The 19,713-nt window shown below is 34.0% G+C and overlaps 1 protein-coding gene across 4 annotated transcripts in view; it reads left to right on the plus strand.

Moving 5' to 3' along the window:
• LOC123675744 overlaps nt 1–19,713 on the plus strand; it is a 244,034-nt gene that overhangs the window by 210,202 nt on the left and 14,119 nt on the right. Inside the window, exon 12 of one of the 4 annotated variants that reach the window (XM_045611356.1) lies at nt 6,542–6,625. The exons of 2 other annotated variants lie outside the window; for them this stretch is intronic. In XM_045611356.1, coding sequence (XP_045467312.1) covers nt 6,542–6,610 — 69 coding nt within the window. In that variant the 3' untranslated portion in view covers nt 6,611–6,625. Of the gene's footprint in view, nt 1–91; nt 119–6,541; nt 6,626–19,713 lie in introns of those variants that run through there. One more of the 4 variants, XM_045611430.1, reaches the window with a different exon arrangement.

Genomic DNA, 19,713 nt, shown 5'->3' on the forward strand with positions numbered 1-19,713 from the left:
AACCATCAAACTTACTCAAATTATGAATGATTCGATGATTATAGGATTCTGTGCAGTGTGACCAGATTCAGTAGAAATCTACTTTTTTCAGGGCCGTCGCTAGCCAAATTGCCGCCCTAGGCAGATAACCAATTTGCCGCCCTAACAGTCAACTCTGCAGAATGCAAAAAAATGATTTTGGGTTATCGAGGTCTTCTACCGAAATATGGAAATTCGAAGGAGACTGTTTGTCAAATTTTAATAATAATAACATAGAAAAAATATAAACAAAACCAACAAGTTCAAACTTATACAAAAAATAAAAATCATTTAAGGATTGGTGAGTAACAATAATAGGAACACATGAATGACTAGAACAAAAAATGAAAGTATTTGTCCGGAAAAATATTCAGCGAATCATTTAGAAATCAACTTTCCGATCATTCGAATAAATGATCGAAGTTGTACATTATTTCCATATAACGAATTCGATACGTTTTTTTGCCGACATTTCTAAGTTTTCATCTAATTGTGCCGTAAATAGTAAAGACTCAAAAAGATGGAGTTCGCTACTAATACCTTTCATACTTCATAATAATTTTCAATAAGGACCCGCTCTTTTTATGAAAAGTTAAAAAGGTTTTATGGACGGAAAATGTATTAAGTTTAATTATTGGTTATGAATTCAAATTTAATCAGAAAAGATTATTAATTGATAAACTACTAAAGAAATTAATAAAAATTGGACAGAAAAGATGAAAATTCCATTTCTTGAATATATTTGGTTTTTTCCATGAATTGTTCGTAAACCCGTATTAGGTCACAAAAATCTATCTTCCGGATTTCAGAATTGTACCTAACATTTTAACACCTGACAAAGTACCTTATCGAGTATCTGAAAAAGTATCTTCAGATAGTTATTTGATTCCTTTTTTTTTAAGTATCTTAAGATACCTTTGCAAAAAAAGTATCTTATTTTGTATCTAGATACTCTTATAAAGTTAGTTTGGCGGCTTTTTCAACTTTATTTTGAAATATTTTTCATTTATAAAATTTGAAATGATATTCTAATTTCCAATCAGCATTCAAAAAATCGAGTTATTTATCCGAAAAAAATCAAGGTTAAAGTAAACAAAAATCTATTCAATACATTCTTTTAGTAATTTAGTAGATTTCTCGGAAAAAGTAGAAAATACCTTCCTCCAATATTTCCGCCTCTCTAGAATAGGCTCTGCGGTTTCAGGTTCTTCTGCTGAGTTCCGACTATATAAAGCGCTTGAACATTTTGTTTTTTTTTTATCTTTAAGATGATAGTATGTAACCATCGGAGGATGCGGATGAACCATTATTTCAAATTCGAATGCGCCTACCCCCAAAAATAGTTAATTCGATAAAAAATCATGTCTGAAATTCTTTGAAATTAAAAAGAAATATTCAACACATTCTCTTTGGAATTCGGATTTCTGAAAAGAAATTAAAATGCCGCACCCAATATTTGCCACCCCGGCAAAATGCCAAGTAGCCAACCAATTATTTCACAAGATCGAAATAGCTTCATTGAAATATGAAAATAAGGTTTATATTGAAAACTAAAAAGCAAGATATGGAAACTGAATTCACTTGTGGAATACAACGCAAGCATAAAAAATAGAGGTGTGATTAGGAAAAAAGAATTGTGATTTTTGACAATTGTCATATTTTCAGAAAATTATTCAATTTTATCGTTTACATTCTGGCCAACTACTAATGATCGAACTTTGTTAGAATTCATTCAATCATGCAAATATTAAAATTCTTATTGTTGAAAAAAAAGGGGATGGTAATTGTATTAATTCTCTCATTTCACCTACAAGATTAGTACTGAAATGTTCAATTTCAAAATATCATATTAGTACTGTTTATACTTTATTTTATAAGAAATATCCTGGGATATGATTGAAAATTCAATTTCCTAACAAATGAATAGATTTTTTATGAAATTGAATATATCTGATATAGAAATGCACACTGAATTCACACAAAAGAGCCAGCGTTAGATCTTTATTGTGTACCTATTGAATTGCAATACACGATCAAAGACTAATCATATTATGTGAAACGATCATCAAGGCGGCGGCTCATATTCTTGTTATAACAAAAATTCGGAAGTGCCTAGTAACCCGCAAAAGTAATCGCGAGCACTTCAGTGCTCGGGAGCACTTTCGGGATTACTAAGCTAAGCCTTTTGTCAAAGTGCTTCGATTACTAAGCACTAAGCACCGATTTCGAAAAGTGCTCGGGAGGACAAAAAGGCTTCAAGTGCTTTCGAAAGCACTAAGCACAATGCTTTGGCACAGCTCTGATTAATATTATACCTAGTCATTGTAATTATTTACCTACATGGTATTAGAGAATATATACAGGAAAATTCATCTAAAAAAACCTGTTTATAATTAGGGATCACATCCATTACTTCCTTTTATCTTCTCTAAATATCTCTTCTAGACATCCATAGACAAGGTGTTGAAATAATCACTTTTATCAGCCATCTCACAAACAATCTCGGTGCAAGCAGAAGATGAATAATGAATGAATGAATAAAGTCACTATAACCAATAGTACAGGGTGGGCAAATTTCGATGTTTTAGTACTACAACTTTTGAACCAGAGGGGATAGACAAAATCTGATACCCACTTCTCGATCTCTTTTTCTGAGAAACTAATAAGGGTAGTATTCATTTTTGGCCACCTTCTTTTGTTTTTGAGTTATAAGCGAAAATTGGAAAAATGGCGATATCGAAAAACATTCATATCTCCGCTAATACTGATGATAGAGCTCTGAAATGAAAACATTATACAGGCACTTTTTTACGTAGAATCCAGTGGCGTGCTCGTATTTCCAAAAGGGTTTTTAATTACGGAGCTATGACCCAAAGTTATGTTTTTTCAAATGGGAACACTAGATTTTTGTGCCATTTTCTGAAAGCTTGATTTTTCCTGATTTCAAAAATATAGAACATCGTATGATTCGGATCAATATAAATAATAGAAAATGGCCAAAAACCTCTTTTCACCTAAGAGTCTCAATATTTCTATGGTTCCAACTGTTGATGAACACAGAAAAATTGAGCTTTCTATAACAAGAGCAGTGTCCTTCCGTCAATCTGATTATTTATGAGCTTTTCACTTATTTCTACAGAATTCGAATCTAGATATGTTTTATAAATTTTTTATCTAAAAATTGATTTGGAAATAACGGAGAAACCACAAGATTGAATTTTTCAATCGAAAGAGTTGTATTGAGATGCATGTATCAGCAGATTATTTACATAGGTCTCCAGAATCAATATGCACAAGTACCAATCCATTTTAAACAGCATAAATGAAACAATGCATATATGATTGAACTCAACATTTTAATTACGAAGGGACAAACAAGAAATAATATTTAACCTAATAATGACAACAATTGCACAATGCACAGTCAACACCTCTTCTCGATATTTCAATAGATGAATATTTGAAACTGTGTTCAAGCTACCTAGGAAACTTTTTCCAAGTTCGCTTATCTTTTCGGAACTATTTGTATAAAATAAATATAGATTCGAATTTTGTAGAAATAAGTGAAAAGCATAGAAATAATCAGATTGACGAAAGGACACTGCTCTTGTCATAGAAAGGCTCATCAACAGTTGAAACCATAGAAATATTGAGATTCTTAAGTAAAAAAAGGTTTTTGACCATTTTCTGTTATTTATTCTGATACGAATCATACGATGTTATATATTTTTGAAATCAGGAAAAATTAAGCTTTCAGAAAATGGCACAAAAATCTAGTGTTCCCATTGGAAAAAACATAACTTTGGGTCATAGCTTCGTAATTAAAAACCCTTTTGGAAATACGAGCACGCCACTGGATTCTACGTAAAAAAGTGCCTGTATAATGTTTTGATTTCAGAGCTCTATCATCAGTATTAGCGGAGATATAAATGTTTTTCGATATCGCCATTTTTCCAATTTTCGCTTATAACTCGAAAACAAAAGAAGGTGGCCAGAAATGAAAACTTCCCTTGTTAGTTTCTCAGAAAAAGAGATCGAGAAGTGGGTATCAGATTTTGTCCATCTCCTCTGGTTCAAAAGTTGTAGTGCTAAAACATCGAAATTTGCCCACCCTGTACAGTGACTTTGTTACCACATTGGCGACAACTCGTGTCTCATTTTCTATTGGTTGGCCGCAATGTTTCGTCGGAGTTGCGCAGATTGCAGATTTAGTTTGTTTATGTTTATTTGTCAAAACGTGTTCAGCAGTTGAGTTGTCAAGTTTGTGGAAATTGTGGAATTTTTCATATTTCAGAATGCCTGGTCCTGCAGCTGTTGGATGTTCAAATTCAAATAATAATTTCAGTTAGAAGTTGAAGATATTTAATATTTTTGATCAGTATCTTCGGAAAAATAGATAGCACGATTCAGTTCATTTCAGACGTGATACATTGGATCGAAGATCGAATTCAAAATAATAAGACGTTTTGTTGCCTACAGATTAAGAAAAAGGTCGAAAAAGACTATAGAGAGTTATGACCATTAAGCCTATGGCTGATCATTCAAGGTTAATTTATTCTTTGAAAATAATAATCTTTACATTTGTATGTACCTACCCAGTTCTTGAGTTTTTTTTTCAATAATAATTTAAGTTAGAAGTTAAAGATAACCAATAATTTCGATCTGTATCTTTGGAAAAATAGATAGCACGATTCAGTTCATTTGCAATGCCGTACCTTGGATTGATTCACGAAACATAATGTTACTTTCTGAAGAAATTGAGACTCATAATATGAAATATTCCGTAAGTTACCGAAATACAATTCAAAAATACCGCCAAAAACGTCTTGACGAAACATGGCGGACTTTTGACAGTTTTATGGCCAGTTGTCGCCACTGTGGTAAATATAGTCACTGTAACCAATAGAGAGTTGGCGCGCTATCTGTTGGGCATTTCTGTACATATAAATACTCCTGTCTTTGTGGTATATGCGGCTAATTTTTGGCTATTCATCGGTAGATAAAAGACAATTTTGGGATTTTTCGACATCAATGTTGTTCAGGGTGTGATAATAATAATAATAATAATAATAACATTTATTGATCCTTTAAGACAAAAAAGTATAGGACAGGTCATAATAAAGCAAAAGAAAGAAAATTCAAAAAGATTAAACTAAACAAAATTTGCAATTGACTGTTACTCGTATAGTTTCAAGTCATTGTCCTCTAAATATTCTCTTACAGAGTAGTAACATTTATTCAGTAACAGATTCTTAACTAATTTTTTGAAATAGTACATATTTTTACTTCTTATAGAGACTGGTAAATGATTGAATAGAATAATCCCCTGATAGTTGGGAGATTGTTCGTATTTTGATGTTCTGTGCCCAGGAATTACTAGGATATCACCGCTCCTTGTTGGGTAAGAATGGTAACTTGATAACTTAGTAAGATTTTTTTCATTCTTTTTAGTATGAAGTAAACATTTAAACAAGTAGATACCCACTACTGTTAATATTTCATTGTCACAAAAATAAGGTCTACAAGATGTGCGTGGATGGGTATTAAATATCAGTCTTATAATTTTCTTTTGACAAACGAGAACTCTATTCAGTTCAGACGTACCGCCCCATATGAGTATGTTATATGCTATATGCGGATAGCATAAACAGTAATAGGTTTCTAAAATAGATTTTAGGGGTAATAATTTCTTAATTTTATTGATGGCAAAAAAGGAGCAATTCAGCCGTTTACATACCGCATCTACATGATCTCTCCACTGCAAACCATCGTCAATATATACACCCAAAAACTTTGTAGATGTTCTTGAAACGATAGAAACACCTTTGTGAGATGTAACTAGAACATCCTTTGTTCCATTTTTCAGGCTGAAATGAATTGAGATTGTTTTCTCAATATTGACTATAAGCCCATTCATGACACACCAGCGGTTAAACATTTCAACAATTGCTGTGGTCGTGCGTTCTAACTCTTCAAGATTTTGTGCAACAATTAAAAATGACGAATCGTCAGCAAACAGAACAATTATATCCGCCATGACATGCAACGGTAGATCGTTAATGAATAAAAGAAACAGAAGCGGCCCGAGTACTGATCCTTGTGGAACTCCGTGATCAGCCTCATAATCATCCGAGAAGGTGTTATCAATCTTGACTGACATATTACGATTTGATATGTAGCTTTTCAGCCAGTCAAGAAATATACCTCTGAAACCTAGGTTGTAGTATTTACAAAGCATGAAAGAGAAATTCAGAGTGTCAAACGCTTTTGTCAGATCGAAAAACAAAGCAGCTACGCACTTTCCTTTATCTAAGTTCTCATAAACACCCTGAATAAATGTGAAAGCTGCTGTTTCTGTGGAATGTCCGGGTCTAAAACCATGTTGAGAGCTTGTTATGAGATTGTATTTACTCAAATAATTCAGCATTCTATTAAAAACAATTTTTTCAAATACTTTTGAGAAGCAGCTCAACATTGAAATAGGGCGATAATTCAAAATATCATACGGATCCCCTTTTTTCAGAATAGGAATGACTGTGCCTCTTTTTGGAATATCTGGAAACGTACCAGAGCATACCGACATATTAATTAGGTAAGCGAAGTGACTAGTTATGGTTTCATTAATAACTTTGAGCATCCTCGCTGATATACAGTCTCTACCAATGCTACCCCTGTTGCTCAGCACCCTTATAGTAGCATATACCTCATCATCTTCCACCGCATGAAAGAAAAACGTAGTGTCGTGCATGTGTGAAGCAGTGCACAACCCTGACATTGATCCACCAAAATACTTTGTAAGCATTCTGGAGGTAGCTGTGGAGAAATGATCACGAAAAGTGTTGGCAATAATAGTTGGATCACAAACCAGATTTCCTTCAAGGACCAGTGATATCCGATGATGACCTTTACTTACTCTACCAGTCTCTAAATTAACAAGATGCCAAGTTGTCTTTTTCTTTTGAGCTGAACAGTCTATTAGCTTAGCAAAATAAGATTTTTTAGTATCTTCCAATAGGATATTATAGTTCTTTTTCGCGGTCTTGTAATTTTTTAGTGATGTATCACTCTTTATGTTGGAGTGAATCCAGTGAAGATTTTTGAGGTATTCACTGGCTTGTCTTATTTCAGGTGTTAACCACCCCTTCTGGATATTTCCAGGATTTCTGACACATTTTAAGGGACAGCTCAACTCAAAATTATGCTTGACTATGTTGATGAAAGTTTCAAAACAAACATTAACTTCATTAGAGTTATATATATCGGAGAAGGTATTCTCTTGAATCAAAATTTTCATAATGTTTAAGTTTTCTTGAGAGACTTTTCTTATGTATTTTATTTTATTTTCAATTTGGTTAGATCCTGAAACCGTGGAATTATAGAAATATTCTAGAGAGACTATTCTATGATCAGCAAGATTTGCATCAAATGTTCGAATTTTACATGATTGAATATCAGCATCTGTCAAAATATAGTCCAGCAAAGAAATTGAGTTATTGCCAGAAAGATCTGTGAATATCCGGGTTGGTTCAAGAGATGTTATATTTAAGTTGAAACAATCGAGATAACCATTGAAGTCGGTTTTAAGCCTAGAACTAGTTTTGTTTGAATCAATATTTAGATCACCACATATGAATGTGAGATCGGTTTTTTCTATACATTTTTGTGTTATATATGTAAGATTTTCAAGAAATGCACTAAAGTTACCTACAGGTGACCTATAAACACTCAATATACCTATCCTAATGTTGTTGATGCTGACTTTCACACCACACACTTCACAATCCAATTCCTCTGAAAGGTGTGAGAGATGAAGATCTGAGGAAATCCACTTTTCGTGTACATATATCGCCGTACCTCCATTTTTGTGTTTAGCACGGCAGAAATATGCAGCAAGTACGAATTCTGGGAGCGCCATACACTTTATACTATCCTCCACACACCAATGTTCGACAACACTAATAACATCTGGTTTTTCATCCTCCAAGAGAACAATAAGATTACTGATTTTATTTGATATGCATTGTATATTCAACTGTAATATTTTGAATTTATCTAGTCTTCTGTTACAGTTATCGAACTCTGGCGGGTCACAGCTTTTTTTGACCGAAAAAAATTTCGGACACTGGCGTGATTTGGCCAGTTAGATGGGATGAGGGCCTTGTCATAATCACTTATAGGAATTGTGACCTTGAACGATGAATAAACTTCGGGGAAACGAGAATTCAATGGTTCACATTTGACATTTGCAGAAAATTTTTGTAACAAGAAAGATTGAAAATCCTCCTTTTTAACATCAGGCCTAAGATTTGTCACATGCAGAGTTTTCATCTTTTCTATACCCTGTACATTAGCACTTGAAAATTCACCAACGACCAGTGTACGATTTGAGTGTCTTTTTGGTTTTTTATAGGTGACTTTTTCCCATTCATTCTTCTCAAGAATTTCTGATTTTTTAGCTGAGTGACCTGATTCATTCGACACAGATATCAGCTGGGAATTTGTATTCATATTTATATTCTTCTTATCTGTTATCTTAGATGCATATGAGACTCCAGATACGGAATTCCTCTCTTCATTGATTTCGATCTTATCAATCTGAATGTGATCGGTATTCTTCACATGGGAATTCCCATTTCTTTGTTGACTTTTTACTTTCTGTCGATTATTTATATCCTTGGGAGTATTGATATCGTCACTCTTAGGAAAATGATTCATTAATTTGATTTGATTTTGTAATGCTTCAATAGCTATGGCCTGATTGGCAATTACTTTATCCTTTTGAATGAGTAGATCACTCATATACTTGACTTCAATTTTCAAAATATTACCTGACTTCTCTTCTCGCTTTATACCAGCTGACTTATCAACTTCTGGACTTTCATCTGAAGTGGTTTCATTCTTCATTTTGTTGACGAAAGAAATCAACACCTCACTTGTGACATTGCCTGGCAATGAACCATTTATTAACAAGTCTATAAGTTCATTTTTACGCAATTTATTCATTTCACTGTAAACTACGTCCGCACTCTCTGACATCTTGACGATTATGATATGATTGACATACTTCCAAGAGTGCCATAATTGTTTTAATGTGAAAAAAAATAAGGTGAGTTGAAAGAAACAGGATATTCAATTGTGGATATTTATATTGAATACTTCTCATTTATTTTCAATGGGCAAATCAACATGAATCAAGTAGTAGAGTTGGCTATAATGTAGGTATAGTATATCCAAAGTCACTTGAACTAGTCTATAAAAACGCTTGGCCAGAGATAATTGCAAAACAGTCATAAACCATAGGCGCACAATTTTCAAACCCTTGAGTTGAAAATAATATTTTTGCGTAGATATGTATGGGACTCAGATGTCGATTCTTTCAGAAAATTTGTGACGTGAGTAACTTTTTCTGTTACATCAAAAATGATACTTTGTCATTCTACGGTGCTATAATTTGATTATTCTTTATTCTCGACCTGTAATATACTATCAAGGAATGTTATCAACGATGATGAACTGATCGGTGCATAGAATTATAAGAGCATGAGATGAATTCGGAAATGTTCTTTCTTATAAGACAAACTAGGGTAGAATAGGTGCATGACCTTGAGATCCTTGAATGACATCCTTCTACGTCAAATTAGCAGCTACGATGCCGAATTGAATTTTATTTCTTCGTTATTGTAAAGCGAAATTTATGTCCCTGAGTGGAAGCAGAAGGCTAAATGTTAATGATGTACAGGGTGATTCACCGCGATGGCCTATTAGACGTTTATGGTAAACTAATAATAATTTTGTGCTGAAAATTTATACAATTTCCTTTTATACCGGAAACAGAGAACTACTTTCTTATTTCAAACGACATAACCAGTATATTATTGCATTATCAGATAGCTTGGTTGATGATAATTTCAGCAATATGGCAATACTTGAGTATGAGCTCAACGGTTGATAAGTTGAAGAGATTCCTATAGATATCTTATGAAAAGTTTTTTGCAAAAAACCTATATTTTTTATTCATTTAGTTAATTTTACGTAGGTATGAAAAGAGAGGGGTCTCAAGCAAATCCTATACTTAAAGAGTTATCAAGGAAAAACTTGAACTAAGGAAAACTTCAATTTCTCATTGAATGGAGTAGTCTATGACTTCCAGAAAACATAAAAAGAAACTAAAAAGTCGAAATTTCATGAATTGTAATAAATTATTCGTTAAGATGGTTGAAAATCCATAAACCAATAAAATTTTCAATTACGAATAATTAATGACATTTCATGAAATGTCAAATTTAGATATCTAAATTTCAATATTAATTTCGATGTTTTCCGGAAGTCATAGACCGAGTCATAGACTACTTCACTCAGTTAGAAATTGTAGTATTTTCTTAGTTCTTCCTCGATAACTTTTTCGTATTCAGAATCAGAATAAATATTCAAAGATATATGTAACATATTAATAAAACTGTCCCGACTGATGGCAGGAAATGGTGAAATATTTCTATTTTCTATAAAATACTTGATTGATTTTTCGATCTGGCTACGTAGCTGCTAATTTGACGTATAAGAGCCTCAACATCATATGCCTATTCTTCATGATTTCTCAAACCAGTAATAACATTGCTAAAAATCAGAGAATGTAATGAAAATTTTGTTGGTTAATCTCATTTTAATCAATTCTGCCTTCAATGGAATGAAGATATTTAGGATGCGAAATCATTTTCTTCAGAACCCGTCATATATCAATTCCGACTTTGGAAGTAAATGGAGGAATAGATTTGATTGCGAAATATTCATCTTTTTTTACATAAACCATAGATTTGTGCCAAACATCATAGTCGAAATCATTAAAAGCATCAGTCACACAACGAACCTAAACTACGTAAAAATGCATTTCAATAATACCCCTATGGACCACACTGGTCTATGCGAATTATTGGAAAGTAATTAAGAAGTGACAGATGCAGCCAATGAGTGTAACCAAAAACGCTCTCAAAGTGGAAAGGGGAATACGAGGAGAAATATTCAGCCAATAAGATCAATCAAATCGGGACATTCTTGTTTCCAAGACGATCTGCTAAATACCGGGGTTTATTTGAGAGTATTGATAGCAATATTTTCATAAATTCCAAAGGAATTTCTGAAAACTTAGACAACCCTTGTATAATTGAAATATTCAGGCTTCCTCCAAGTGACTTTGGATATACTTATACCAGGTTTTTCACCATAATTTGACCCCCTCCTTCATCTTTGTTACTAAAAGAGGTACAAAAAATGTTATCTACAAAAATGTCAAGGAATCGACTAGTGTTTTTTAAAATGATTTCACAAAACGAAATATATACAGGGTGGTCAGCATATTGATTGCAGCTTCATTTTTTCAGATGGAACACGCTGTATATTTCTCCACCACAGAGTTTCAAATTTTAAGAACATCCTGGCAAGCAGAGTGATTAGTTTTCGAATGGTAGGCTGGGATAACTCAAAATGCCCTATTTTGAGTTATCTCCTCGTTGGCAACGATATGACATACATTTTTCACTTTAAATTGAAATTGGATTATTTGAATGCAACTCCATATATTCTCTCTTTGTTGCTTTCTTATTTTTATTGTCATGCACATAAAGTGAAAATATTTCAAATTTTTCCGCTCCTGTGTAGTGCATATTCGATGAACAGATTCATTCAATGACAAACGTTTGTCATAAATAGTTGCCCACGGGATAACTCAAAAAAGAATATTTTGAATTATCGCAGCCTTCCACTTGAAAACTGATTAGCTTGCCAGGTGGTTCTTAAAATTTGAAACTCTGTGGTACTCAGAATAAGAGAGATAGGCCAAACACTTGTTATATATTCGAAATCAGGGGAAAAAGAGCTAGTCAAATATAGAAAAATATACAGGGTGTTTCATTTGAAAAAATGAAGTTGCAATCAATATGTTGACCACCATGAATATATTTCGTTTTGTGAAATCATTTTAAAAAACACTAGTCGATTTCTTGAAACTTTTGTAGAAAACCTCTTTTAGTAATAAAGTTAAAGGGGGGGTCAAATTATGGTGAAAAACCCGGTTCATCTTATAGAACGAATTTGATTACAAGTGGAGTCTAACATTTTCATTCATTGATTACAGAGCCATAACAAGTCATTTCCATATTTTCACACTGATGGCTTCGAAAATATGGATGCAGATCAATATTTTTTTGAGATAGTTGGAACAAATCGAATGCTTCATTTCATAAAGGAATTGCTTTGTATCAGAAAACACAGTGATTTATTTTGTATTCAAACAATTATTTTGTAAATTATTTTTTAATTTCTTGAAAATATGTATGGAACAATATTCTGTTGGGTTCCTTCAAATCTTCGATGATTTTCATTGCATACTGATACTAACATAATATCAAATATCATTCAACAATAACAGTGTAAACTTTAAATGAATATTCAAGTCTAGAACATAAATTATTCGTACTGCTGTGTTCAAATTTGCAACACTCAAAATTTGAAGTTCAAACTTAAAACCACAGACTACTAGTCTGTGTTAGAAGTTTCACAGATGAATTATATTCATTTGAGAATGTAAGGTTAAATGGCAATTCTTTTACGGAATGAAATAAACAAAAACAACGATATATCGTAATGAATGAAAGAATATGAATTATGAATATCAGAGCGAATATGGGTGGTAGCCAGCTCAATCCGTTATGATTATCGAAAATGAAATAGAAAATCAAAAGAAAAACATTTAATCCTTATCGTCAATGAAATTGGGATAACTCATTTATTGTCTTATAAATACTACTTTGTTCAACAAATGGAATGTTAAAAGTGAGTTTATGATGATTTTTCTAATTTAGTAGCTTATTCCAAGGTTCAAATGTTATATTTTATAATGTGACGGCGACTTTCTTCGGATTGTTGATTGTATAATCTTTTCCTTCTATATTATCTCGGGCGCCAATTGCGATAGGTTTTATAAGGTCGCAATTCCTTACGTTGCCCACTATTATCAACCCTGGGTAGCTAAAGTTTTATATATTATATAACTTTTTATATGGAGAAGGGTTCGATTCAATCTTAGGTGAGAGCGATTGACCAGTGGTGATTTCTTTCACTAAATGGCAGTAAATGTCTATGAGACAAATAAAAGACTCTCTGACGAAACACACTATATTTAACACTATTCGTTTCCTTATGTACAACACCAAATTATATACAATACTATCCTATATATATACAATAATGCAAGAGGCTACTAAACACCAAAAGCAAATATTTACAATGCAACACGGTACGGAACGAGCACTAAGCGAGGTGAGCAGGTGGCGTATATCAAGTAGCAGAAATGAGTGAGCAGTGAGCAGGCATATTGAGCAATGATAAAAACGGTTAACTGCGGACAAGCGTGGAAACCATGCAGATTGGCGTGTGAAATGCAGTCTACTAAGTCAGATGTGACAACCTATCCTGTGTTCCCTACGGTCTGGTTCGATACCTCTTCATTCGAGAAAACAAGCCTGAACAATATATCCGAATCAGGTCTTGTATCGACGCATCCACCAAAATGGATATAAAGGAAATTAGGGCGAAATACTCTGTCGATAATGCCACTGTGATCTAGAGATCGGAAATAAGCGACCTTTCTCCCCAAGATAAAGAATTATGCCTGGTGGTCCCAAATAAGAGTTGCACCTGAGAAAATTGGATCTAAGGAATAAATCCCTATCAGGGTATTCGTCGGCGCATCCACCAAAATAAATCTCAAGTCAGACTGGACAGGGTGACTCTCCGAAATGACCACGGTGATCAGTGAATCGGAAATAAGAGACCCCTCTCCACAAGATAAGGAATTCTGTCTGGTGGTCCCAAATGCAATAAGAGAACCGACACACAGATTCCACTTGAAAAAGTTGGGTCTTAGAAACAGAATTCAATCAGGGTATTCGTCGGCGCATCCAGCAAAATAAATATCAAGTCAGACTAGGCAGAGTGACTCACCGAAATGACCACGGTGATCCGTGAGTCGGAAATAAGCGACCCCTTCACACAAGATAAGGAATTCTGTCTGGTAGTCACAAATAATAGTTGCTCGCAATAAGGGACCAGACAGGCAAACTCCACTTGGGAAAGAAAGATCTAAGAAATATGTTTCACTCAGGGTATACCTCGGCGCATATACCAATTCACGACTCGAGTCAGACCGGACAGGTTAATTTGCCGAAATGGTCACAGTGATCCGAAGATCGTAAATTAGCGACTTCTCTCCCCAAAATAAGGAGTTTTGCCTGGTAGTTCCAAATAAGAGTTGCTCGCGATAAGGAACCGGACAGACAAACTCCACTTGTGAAAGAAAGATCAAAGAAATAAATTCACTAGGGTATACCTCGGCGCATCCACCAATTCACGACTCGAGTCGGACCGGACAGGGTAATTAATCTAAAAGACTGCAGCAATCCGGAAATCGAAATAAGCGACCCCTCTCCTCAAGATAAAGAGTTATGCCTGGTTGTTCCAAATAAGAGTTGCTCACAATAAGGAACCGGACAGACAAATTCCACTTGAGAAAGAAAGATCAAAATAATGAAATAAATTACAAATAAATCACACTCGGAAAGTAGTGATGGAACACAGGAAAGTCACCGGTAATACAGACAGGAATAAAACGGGTCTTACCAATCCTAAGACCTTCTCACTTCACCACACGAACTCAAATTTTTTTCGTGTACGAGCTAAGTGTCAAATTCACGAATATAAAATACTGCACTAAAACGGCCAACGTTCAAAAGTAACATTGCAAACTAAAAATTCAACTCTAAAATATTACTCCAGGAAAACCACAAAACAATCCGCTCAATAACTATCAGAAAATATCTAGCTCGAAGACACCGACAGGAGTAAATCGGAAAATATCTTTATACTTCGAAGACACCGGCGAGACTAATTGGAAAAATATCTTTCTACTTCGACGACACCGACAAGACTCATTCTCCTTTTCTGAAATACCTCACTTGTAATGTCGGTTGGAAGGGGAAAATTTCGAGTCTCAAAATCGGCGGTGTGCCTATGAAAAACAAACGACAACATGTAAAAAAGAACATATTGAAGAGATAACGTCTACAGCGGTGTCGCACGGAAGTTTTTATACATAGGCTGATATTTTAAATTGCATCGTTATATTTTCACGAAATAAATAAATCAGAAATTATTTCAAATGAATTTTTCTGAACTGGACGAAAAATACCTTCATTGCTTTCGATTGAAATTTTATTTTCACCTACTCAAGTGACTGGTAGAATAATGATTGAATTCTAAACCTGGGGCAAATTATGCTGGGTGATTCTAGTAAAATAATTATTGAATTCTTAACTTGGGGTAAATTATACTAGGTGATTCTAGTAAAATAATTATCGAATTCTTAACCTGGGCTAAATTATGCCGGGTGGTTCTAGTAACGAATTTCACTTCGTTACAATACTTGCAAAAACTTCAGTGCTCCGGTTTATAGGGGTGAATTAGCTCATTATGAAAATTTGAAATGGCCATATCTTTTTAACCGGGCCGAATCGGAAAAATTGGTAATTGAAAAAAGTGTTTCTTTTGACCTCAAGAATCTTCGATTTTCCAACTGAAATTTCTGCAGCCGGAATAAATGGTAGGCTCGACGATCAATTACTTGATTAGATGTTAACCTCAATTAAAAGCTAAAATGAAGTTTCATTTACGTTTCGCCCATAAGGGATTTCATGATTTATGTATTAGAAAATTGTCTCCTGATTTAACTCATAAGAATATCGATTTTATTGTCCAAAATACCATAAATCTCCAAAATAAACCAAAAATTTAAGGCATCAATAATTACTTCATGTGTGGACAATATTTCAAGCGATCCGAAATTAATTTTCACTAATAATTTCTCGAAACAAGTCAGACAATTTCCAATACCGTGTTCAATACACAATCCCATATGAAAAATGGCGAATCTACTCAGATACGTCAAAAATCGAATCGGTGCATTGACGTCTACAAGGTGGAAGAAACCATATCGACCAAAGTCCAATGAAGGGATCTAAGGCTCGATACACACGTCGATATTTGAACAAAAAAGACTAATTTCTAAAGACAAAATTCGTCCGTGACAATACCCCCTCATCTCCCATAGGAGGGGAGCAAAGATTGCCGACTATCTCCGTGAACCCAAACGAATGATAGAAAACCTTACCAGAAGAAAAGCCTGAAAGATTAAATTCAGAATTCAGAAAAAAGAAACTCTCATCTTATTGCTGATGGCAGTTATAACAAACAATGTATGTCCCAAAATTTGAAAACAAAGTGAAAGATATCTAGTCGCTGAAGGCGGCTAGCTACCGACATGTCCAGTGTAAGGTAAGAAGAAAATATAATGAAACGAATACGAAACCAACTCAACTGAGGATTATAACAGAAAATATGTCGATTTTTATGATAATTAATTTATTTTTTAAGAACTGAAAAGAGAAAACTTTACCAAGAACTGAGTTGAAGATCAGGGAAAAACTGCAGGACAAGGAGGACTTCCTTTATCCTAAAATCGCGACCTCAACGACTCCCACCACAACCTTCTGGAAGTGATGTCACAATCGTGAGTCAAATTCGAGAGACAATATCGGGCTTTACTTGAAAATCAAGAAAACCAGTGGTCCTCGTGAGTAATTTCTCGAACAAGTCAGACAATTTCCAGTACCTTCATTCAATAGAGAATCCAATATGAAAAATGGGGAATCCACTCAGATAAGTCGAAAGTCGAATCGGCACATTGACGTCTACAAGATGGAATAAACCACATCGATCAAAGTTCAAAGAAGGGATCTAAGGCTCGATAGACACGTCGATATTTGAACAAAATAGACTTATTTCTAGACCTTCTAGAGGATCTACTCAGAGTAAATTATTGAGTCAAGAAATGTTAATGCTGGTTCTTACGTGGATCCAGCCACAAATCATGATGAATTATTATAACAAGTCCTAGATTATAACGAATATCGTGCAATGGACTAGTTTCCATTTTTTTGTTGAGGATTAATTCTGAAAATTTAAGTAAAATGAAACAAAAATGTGGAAGAATCATTGAAATACCTCTAGAAATGAAAAAGTTATGGGACTTTGAAGTTGCGCTTGGAAGAATAATTTCATAGTACATGTGAGTGTCGTGACGTCACACACTAGACGACTGGTATTCGCAGGGTGGTTACGAATTCATTGGTGTACAATCACTTGTGCCGTTCGTGTCGTGTTTTGTTCGTTACACGATGGCTGAAATAACTTACTATATACATACATATAAATTACTTTTTTCTCTTTTCACTTTTTACTCCTCATATAAATATGTTTTGCCATTGATAGACTTCAACAACCAGTACTGAACTACAAACTGTTTATGAAACGTTTTTTAAATAAATCATCGTTATAAGTTGAACCATGATGAAGCAAACTCAAAAGTAGATACTTACTTGAAAAGTTTAACTCCTTTTATTTCTGCACTGATATAAGATGGATTTGAAGAAAAAAACTCCATCACTGCGAATATATCTATTTTAGGCAAATTGTCACTTTGTCCTTTCACGAAGCCTTCTTCCATTATGGTGACATAAAAACAAAACTCGAGTTAAAACTACACTGTACAACTACCAACGGAGTGAGAGACTTCGCGCGGCTAAGTATTCAAACGTAATTTATGGTGTAGCGATCACAGGCCAGTGCCGTGACGTCACAGACCAAACACGTTCCGCGCTAAAATACGCAAATTTAAATAATCTATTTCTCAGTCATTTATTGATGGATTTTCAAAATTTTTTCACTGATTTATCAGTTTTGCTCTATATTTTAATTCTATCGTGTCAAATATAGTATTATCAACATCACTAAACTAGTCCATTCGTTCAATCCCCAAAACCGAACCCTTCCTATGCAATGTGAAATGTTTCAAGTGTGGACATTTTGGACACATTGCTTCAAATCGAACGAAAATTGGAAGGCAAAAAATGATTCGGGTGTATTCAGCTGGGCTTCAGAGTCAGAGTTACATGTGTAAAAACAATTTCGGGAACGATCAAAAGAGACATATACAAGCTGTGCACTGCCTCATCTTTTACAGTGAAATAAAAACAACGCATGTCTATTATCCTGGATAATTTTTTTTTCGATCATCCATTGATGTTGATCAAACGACACATTATTGTAAATTAATCTATATACCGGGATGCTCTCATAGTATAAGATCCCGATATAGAACGACCTTCACCGAGATGCTTATTTGATAAAACGTATTTTATATTTAATTTAACATACCAATAAATATATCACATATGGGTTGCCTAACAAATTTCAGTCCAGAGTAGGTTTAATTAATAATTAAAAAAAATTTTTTTTTCGAACATTGCACCGATTTGCTTATTAGATGAATTCTATACCAATCGAAAGTATGAAGCCCATAGAATGTGCAAACGTTAGGTTGCCTATTTTTTTCCGGTCACAACTCTCGGTTGCCAGGTATAAACAGGTCAATCTATACTAGCATTTTGCAACGGTCTGATTATTTAATCAAAATCAATATGATTAAAGATTATTTTATTATGAACACGGTGGTATAGGGTTGCCTGCGAAAAATCAGTCCAGAATCCCGAAAAAAATTTTTTTCCGAACATTGCACCGATTTGCTTATTAGATGAATTCTATACCAATCGAAAGTATGAAGCCCATAGAATGTGCAAACGTTAGGTTGCCTATTTTTTTCCGGTCACAACTCTCGGTTGCCAGGTATAAACAGGTCAATCTATACTAGCATTTTGCAACGGTCTGATTATTTAATCAAAATCAATATGATTAAAGATTATTTTATTATGAACACGGTGGTATAGGGTTGCCTGCGAAAAATCAGCCCAGAATCCCCAGAATCTTCTTCGGAGAGAAATCCGGTGGAGTGTGATGGTTGTGCAAAGAAAATCTGCAAGTCTTGCTCTGGTTTGTCATCTAGTGAAATAAAGATCCTTGGAACAAAGAGGGAAAATAGAAAAGTGAAGTTTCATTGTTCAAAGTGTGAAAGACAGGAAACAATCGTTCTACTATATGAGTTAATAGCGACAAAAGATAAGCTAATTGAAGATAAAGAAAAAATAATAAAAATTCTTCAGGCAACCAAAGAAAAGTGTGAAAGTTCAGAACCACGAAGAGCTTATTCAGAGGTTCTTCTAATCAAACCTAAGAATGAACAAGAAAGTAAACAAACAAGAAATGAAATAGCGGAGAAGCTCGATCCAGGAAAGTTGAAAGTTGGAATAGATGGGATAAAAAATGTCAAAAAAGGAGGGATTATTATAAACTGTAAGAATAATAAGAGTAAAGAGATAATATCTGATAAAGTGAGCAGAGAATTAGGAAATAAGTATATAGTTCAAGAAACTACCATGAAGAATCCTAAATTCATAATACGAGGTATGGAAGAAAAATATATGGAATATGAAGATTCAGATTTAATAGAATGTCTAATTTATCAGAACGAGATAGCTCAATTAGGTGATGAAATGGAGAAGAAAATTAAAGTAGTCCACAAATTCAAGATTAAATCAAGAAAAAATGCCGCTAATTTGATAATCGAGGTAGATCCCGACTTATATAGTTTCATAAAAAGTAAGGATGAATTGAATTTGGGTTGGAGAAGTTGCT

The sequence above is a fragment of the Harmonia axyridis genome, chromosome 1 (assembly GCF_914767665.1).
Source record: "Harmonia axyridis chromosome 1, icHarAxyr1.1, whole genome shotgun sequence".
Taxonomy (NCBI): Eukaryota; Metazoa; Arthropoda; class Insecta; order Coleoptera; family Coccinellidae; genus Harmonia; species Harmonia axyridis.